We start from the raw sequence: 6,982 nt of genomic DNA on the forward strand, positions 1-6,982 counted from the left end.
CCTAGTTCTCGCGATGGTCGACAGATGAGATGATGCGGCGGCGGCGGCGGTTGCTTTCGACGGCCAATGTGGGGATGCGATGTGCCGCAGATTCAGGATGCGGTGGCTCCTTTTTTTTGAGAGAGAGAGAAGGATGCGGTGGCTCCTAGTCGGCTGTTTCCTCGACTTCCATCAATCAGCCAGCGTTAAGCCTTACGGATAAGGCCCAATAACACCATACGAGCGACGTAGCAGCCCAACATAGGCCCAAATGGCGCTGAATCGTTCTTCTCTTCGCTTATCCTGTCCTGTACGTACAACTAGACTGCCATGCGTTTTATAAAGGCATATAGAGGCTTATATACTGAAAGATTTCTGCAAAATATATTGGGTATGCATTGCATACCCTTGCATTAGCCTAGCTCCGCCCCTGCTCGGGAGGAAGAGCCACACCTGCATTTCCATGGCCGTTGACGACTTCTACCACAAGCACCCGAACTACGCCACGCTGGTGGAGCTGCGCCTCAAGGATTCGCGCGGAGACCTCGTCAAGGTGGCACACGCTGGTAAGTGCGGCTCGATGATTCCTCTCATCGTTCTTGCATGTTGTACTAAATTCCGGGAGCTCGATCTGTTCACTGGATCTACTCATATACTCCTGACTTTGTTAAGTGCGTGCTATCATTGGATTTGGATCTGATCATTGGTAAGGAGTAATATGATTTGCTTGAGTTTACTGGTTTAAATCATATCACTGTGCATGTAATCCCTTCGTTCTTATTTAGTCCGCGTACTAGTTTTGGTCAAAGTCAAGATTTATAAATTTTGACGAAGTTTATAAACAAAAATATGAACGTATACAATAACAAATAAATACCAATAGATTTATTATTGAATGTACTTTCACATTATATAAATTTGTTACGGCCAATGTTTATATTGTTTTTTATAAATTTGATCAAACTTCATAAAGTTTGATTTCAGCCAACTCTAATATGCAGAGTAAATAAAAAGGAGTATGTTGCCTAACTTGCGTTTGATTCTAAAAAAAAACATCTCTTACTATTGTCAGAAATAAAATAAAAAATAACTTGCGTTTGATTTTGTTTTTCGTTGTGTGAATATTTTTGCAGCCGAGGAGCTCATGGACAAGAATGCCGAGGTGCAGGCCATCATCTCGCCTCAGACATCATCCGAAGATGCCGAGCTATTCGCCGGCATAGCGGAACACAGCAACATCCCGATCCTTTCCTCCTCCACCGCCACGTCGCCGGCGTCGAGTTCATCATTGCGGTCGCGTTTCTTCGTACGCACCGCACCCAACATCAGCTCCCAGGCGGCCCCGATCGCCGCCATCCTCGAGGCGTTTGCGTGGCGGGCCGCTGTCCTGCTTCACGAGGACTCGCCCTACGGCGTCGGCCTCCTCTCGGCGCTGGTCCACGCGTTCCAGGGGTCACGCGGCCTCACTGATAGCGTAGCCGTGCCACGCGACGCGACAGACAGCCGCGTCGACGCGGCGCTCCTCGCCCTCAAGACCATGCCGACGAAGGTGTACATCGTGCACATGCCTCCCGCTCTGGCCGCGTGCCTCTTCCGCCGGGCCGTGGTCGCCGGCATGATGTCGGAAGGCTACGTCTGGGTCACCACCGCAGGCGTTGGCAACGCGGCGGACAGCCTCCCTAACCCCGGTGACATCGATTACATGCAGGGGGCTGTCAGCCTGCGGCCTTACGTGCCGGCGACGGACCAAGTCAGGAGCTTCTGGAGGCGGTTCAAGGCGAGGTTTCGGCAGGAGAACCCAGGTCTCGAGCACGACGACCCCACTGTGCCGGTGACGTTGCTCTGGTTGTATGACACGGCATGGGCTGCCGCGGCAGCAGCTGAGACCACCTTCCGAACGGCACAACCAACGGCATTCATCGATGCTCTGCTGGTCACCAAGTTCGATGGACTGGTAGGAAGGTTCGGGCTGGTCGACGGCCAGCTGCAGGTCTCGGTGTACGAGATCATGAATATCATCGGCAATGGCGCAAGGACGGTCGGCTTCTGGGTACCAGGGTTGGGGATCACGACGAGCCTGTATCCCAGCGGTGCACGGAAAGAACTGAAGCAGATCCTCTGGCCAGGCGAGACAGCGGCTGTCCCGATCGGGTGGAACAAGTCACCCAGCCGAGGGAGCCTTCGCGTCGGAGTTCCGGTGAGACGCGGGTTCACCGAATTCGTGGAAATTTCCACTGATCCGAGCATAGCCACGGACAGAGTGTCGGGCTACTGCATAGACGTGTTCAACGCGGTCATGGCAAGACTGGACATACGATGAACTTGTGAAGCTGGTGCATGACAAGGTCAGTCCGCGCGCTAATACGACTATATATAATCCCTCTGTCCGAAAATATAAGATATTTCGAATATTTTAATATAGACTACATATGAACTGAAATGAGTGAAAAAACACACTAAAACGTATATATACATTTGACTCAAAATAAAGTTTTAACATTTTGTATTTGTGAACCGAGTATTTGAGACTTGAGAGTGCCCATTAGTTGATTTCTATCTTTTTTTTTGCGGGTGATTTTTTACACAATTTTTCTGAAAAAGTATAAGAACCGGCCGACCAACCAGATAACTCCACGCTTAAAAAAATAGTACTCCCACGTTCTCATAATATAGGGCACACTCATTTTTGTCAAACCTCACTAATTTAATGAAATCATATGAAAAATTACCTATATCTACAATACCGAATATATAGCGTATGATTATATTTCGTCATGAATCTAATTGTATTGATTTTGCATTTTGTATATTGATTTGTTTCATCTAAAAATAGGTCAAAGTTTGCATCATTTTTCTTTAAAAAAATATACTAAACACCATATATATTTAGGGATGGGGGGAGCACGCAATAATATAATTTTCTGATTTAAAAATAGTAAATTCTAATCAAAATTTTCTCAGCCTCCTTCTAAAACGAAATCCAGGAGAACACCCCCACCCCCAGCTTGATTCAAAAAAATTTATCATCCCTTCTGCTTTTATGCGAGAAAGCCAAATCATTCAAGTTTATTTTCCTTCTTTAGTTCTTACTTTGAAGAATGGTCATTGCATGCAGAAGGCAGACGCAGTGGTTGGAGACGTGACGATCAGATCGGGCAGGATGAAGGTTGTTTCATTCACGACGCCATTCACGGATACGGGATGGTCGATGATCATTGCACAGAAGGATCGCAACAATAGTATGTGGATCTTCACGAAGCCAATGACACCGGAACTCTGGCTCACCAGCCTTGCTTTCTTCTTAATTACTGGATTTGTTGTGTGGGCGATCGAGCATAAGATAAACCCTCGGTTCCGCGGCACACCCTGGAAGCAGCTCGGCATCCTATTCTACTTTGCATTCTCAACCATGGTCTTCTCCCACAGTATATATATTTCATGACCTCGCCATTTCTCGTCTCTACAAATGCATTATGCAACATATATATGTGTATGTAAACTAGTAGTTTAATTACATACTTACTTTCAGAGGAGAAGCTGGAGAGCAACCTGTCAAAGTTTGTGGTGATCATGTGGGTGTTTACCGTGCTCATCCTCACATCAAGCTACACAGCGAACCTAACGTCGGTGTTGACAATCCAGCAGCTCAACCCGACAATGAACGAATGGACAGATAGTGACTATGTGGGGGTTCAAGCGGATCCCTTCATCGAGGGCATGGTGAGGGAGATGGGCTTCGATGAGGCAAGGTTCAGGAGGTACACCTCCATGGATCAATACGCGGATGCGCTCGACAAAGGGTCAGACAATGGAGGTGTCACAGCCATCTTCGCAGAGGTTCCCTACCTTAGGCTCTTCCTATCGCGCTACTGCCAAGGCTACTCCATGGTGGGTCCAATCTACAAGAGCGGCGGGTTTGGATTTGTAAGTTCGTACCCATGCATCTCGGTACTTTTTATCAGTTTCATGCTAGCTCCAGATCGAATGTATATATGATTCTACCAGGATGGGTATTAAAAAACAATAAATATAGAAAGTAATTGTTTACATAACAAGAATTATTACGGAGCGGCATCTGCATGCCAGGTCCAAGTAGAAATTATCAAATATTTGTTGAAAATTCAAGTACAACTTTGTAAGCCCATCTATGTGTCATGAACTAAACTCGGTCCAAGAAGAAACTATCAAATATTTGTTGCAAATTTATCCAAGTTTGGATGAACACAATAGCTATATATAACTTAACTGAATTTGCAATTTGGATAAGTTGATTTTGTGTGACGAGGAAGAAAGTTGAAGAAAGAAGAAAGAACGACGGTTGTTCGGTCTTAATATAATGGCCTCGCAAATCAGCTTACCCACAATGAGTTTTCAGGCGACTTACATATAGCCGGATAAGAATGTATAGTTTAGCATCATGTCATTCTTCTTCTTTCTACAACATATTAAAAATTGGGGGCACAATGTGGGGAAATAATGCATAATTAATGCTTGTTATTTGCACGATCCACAACTAGAATCGTAACTTCTACACAAATATTACAAGTTCTTATTTTTTTTGTAAGGAATTGGTGCGATGGCCCCAACATACCCTGAAACTTGAGATGCATACATTAGTTAGGCTTGGGGGGGGGGGGGTCCATTCTCACAGTCGGATAGCCAATGAGAAGATGTAGTGGGTTAGAGGAGGAGACCGCCCTGCTTGATCAGGTGAAGAACTCCAGGATCAAGCAACAACAAGTGCTCGAAAACGCACATGTTTCGCTCCTTCCATAGGTTCTAGCAAATATAGATAGCCATGGTTATGTGTTTTGTCATCCATGGGACAGGTGATGACATTCCACCGGGAAGAAACGGAACTGGCATCACCGGCGTTGGAAACAAGAGCAGGGCAGCGACGAGTAGCCATACCTCACGTGTGAAGGAGCATCTGAGGATGATGCAAAGGAGTCTTCTCATCTTGGTCACACAAATTGCATAGCTGGTTATGAGCGAGCCTCTAGTAGAGAGGTTGTCGATGGTGAGAATGTGCCCACAGTGGCGGCATTAGGCCTGTTTGGGACTGCTTCGCTCAACAAATGTCAGTTTCACCCTACCAAATCAACTTTGGAGCAGTTGCACACAGAAGTTGCAGCTCTATGAAGGAGTAGTTTACCATGTTTGGCTTTTAGCTAGCTCCAGCTTCAAGAATGAAATTTTGTGCGTAAAGGATCTATTTGAACGGGGAGAAGGAGCCATAAAACCGCGCTAAATAAGTGAAGCGAGCATTGTAAGAGCCTCACGCTGTGCAGTTCCAATTGATAGAATCCTCTAGAATTCAATAATATCACAATAAACAAATTGAAAGCAATAATAGGATAAACATTGAAGAAAGAAGGACAAGACGGCCGAGAAATGTTTGAACACAAGAAGTACTGCTCCAATCTAGTGTCAAACATATGACGTATTCATTTCTACTAGTACTCGTTTAAATTGGATCATTTTCTTCTAATGTAGTAGTACATCATGTAACTTAGCATTTACTACAAAATGTTCAAACATGGGCGGGTGGGCTCCAAACTTTTCGGTATTTCAACCCATGAATTACGATCAGGCGCCCTGATATTTTTTACGTTGGTTTGTTTTTATATATAGGTGTTTCCGAAGGGATCCCCGCTGGTGGAGGACGTGTCACGTGCCATATTGGAGCTGGCGGAGGAGGACGGACTCACGCCCATCGACAACAAATGGTTCCGCCACCCCGGAGCCTGCGTGGGCAGGAGGAGCAGAGGCGAGGATGACGCCAGGCTCGGTCTGTGGAGATTTCGTGGGTTGTTCCTCATCAACGCCGTCGTCTCGTGCTTCATGCTCCTGATTCACGTCACCATGGTCGTCTCCCGGGAGCGCGCGAGCGGCAGTCAGCTAAGGGCCGACACGGAGGCCACCACAGGAGTGATGCTATGGCTGCGCGCTTGGCTCCAGCGTTTCGACGCCTTCGAAGGCCCGCAAGGCGAGCCAGTGCACAACTGCCAGGGAACGGTGGAGGAGAATCCCCTACAGGGTCCGGCCACCGGAGCTGACCTGCAAGATGATGCCATGGGAGACTCTGACTCTACTCCCGTGGGAGACACTGATTCCGGCAGAAATGCAGCTTCTATCCCTGTTTCGGAGGAAAACTCAAGGCTCGTTGGGGGGAGCTCTACAAGGCCGTTCCCGCACGAACCTGCACCACCAGCCTTGGCGCCCATGTAGCTTGCGATTATGCATGATGGCAAAGGAATTTCTGAGATGTAGATTGCGATTATACATGTCTTAGGTTTGGTCCATGTATTTTAGAACACTTGTTTCTACTGTCTAGTATATTGATAAGGAGGCAAACTAGCCAAATCTTATAGAGGAGTTCACTAGCACAATGCCACGTGCGTTGCTAGTGAATCATAAAAAAGACGATGAGATACTGCTGCCTTAAGAGATCATAGAAAGATGATGTTGTCATACGACTATTGCGTTGTTTATAATTAAAATGAAAGCGTAAATATAACAAAAAGTCATGTTGTACACTAGTAGAAAAAGGACCTAATGTGAGACACATTAGTGCCAGTTTGATTTTGAGCCGGCACTAATGTGTCCAATAGTGCCGGTTCCAACGGCTAGCCGGCCGTTCTCATTAGTACCGGTTCGTGGCGAACCTTTAGTACCGGTTCGTGCCACGAACCGGTACTAAAGAGAGTGGTGGCAGGGTGTTGTCAGTCTGGGGCCCCTCCAGCACCTTTAGTACCGGTTCATGGCACGAACCGGTACTAAAGGTCGACCTACATAAACCCTTCGTCCACCCGAGCCACTCTGTTCTTCCCCTTTCCCCTCACTTCCTCTGTTCTTCCCCTCTCTTCCTCGAGCTCCTCATAAATTTTTCCCAAATTTTGTGAAGATTTGAAGGCCCCCATCCATTCAAATGATCACAAAGGTTAGCAACTTTGTCCTTTCAACTCTCATTGCTAGATTAGCTCTTGCAATGCTTTGTATA

At 46.6% G+C, this 6,982-nt stretch overlaps 1 protein-coding gene across 1 annotated transcript; it reads left to right on the forward strand.

Annotated features, from left to right (window-relative positions):
* The first annotated feature begins 442 nt into the window (after positions 1 to 442).
* On the forward strand, positions 443 to 6,210 carry LOC123157655 (glutamate receptor 2.7). The gene is made up of 5 exons (XM_044575908.1): positions 443 to 545; positions 1,113 to 2,278; positions 3,095 to 3,404; positions 3,509 to 3,903; positions 5,614 to 6,210. The coding sequence occupies exons 1-5, from the start codon at positions 443 to 445 to the stop codon at positions 6,208 to 6,210; spliced, it is 2,571 nt and encodes an 856-aa protein (XP_044431843.1).
* The last annotated feature ends 772 nt before the right edge of the window (positions 6,211 to 6,982 follow it).

This window comes from Triticum aestivum, chromosome 7B (assembly GCF_018294505.1).
Source record: "Triticum aestivum cultivar Chinese Spring chromosome 7B, IWGSC CS RefSeq v2.1, whole genome shotgun sequence".
Lineage (NCBI taxonomy): Eukaryota > Viridiplantae > Streptophyta > Magnoliopsida > Poales > Poaceae > Triticum > Triticum aestivum.

Excerpts from the sequence above, each read along its gene's own strand:
- LOC123157655 (XM_044575908.1), top strand. The coding sequence starts at position 443 with ATGGCCGTTGACGACTTCTACCACAAGCACCCGAACTACGCCACGCTG. Across the intron at positions 3,405-3,508 it reads AACCATGGTCTTCTCCCACA|AGGAGAAGCTGGAGAGCAAC; the intron begins GTATATATATTT and ends ACTTACTTTCAG. Across the intron at positions 3,904-5,613 it reads AGAGCGGCGGGTTTGGATTT|GTGTTTCCGAAGGGATCCCC; the intron begins GTAAGTTCGTAC and ends TTTTATATATAG.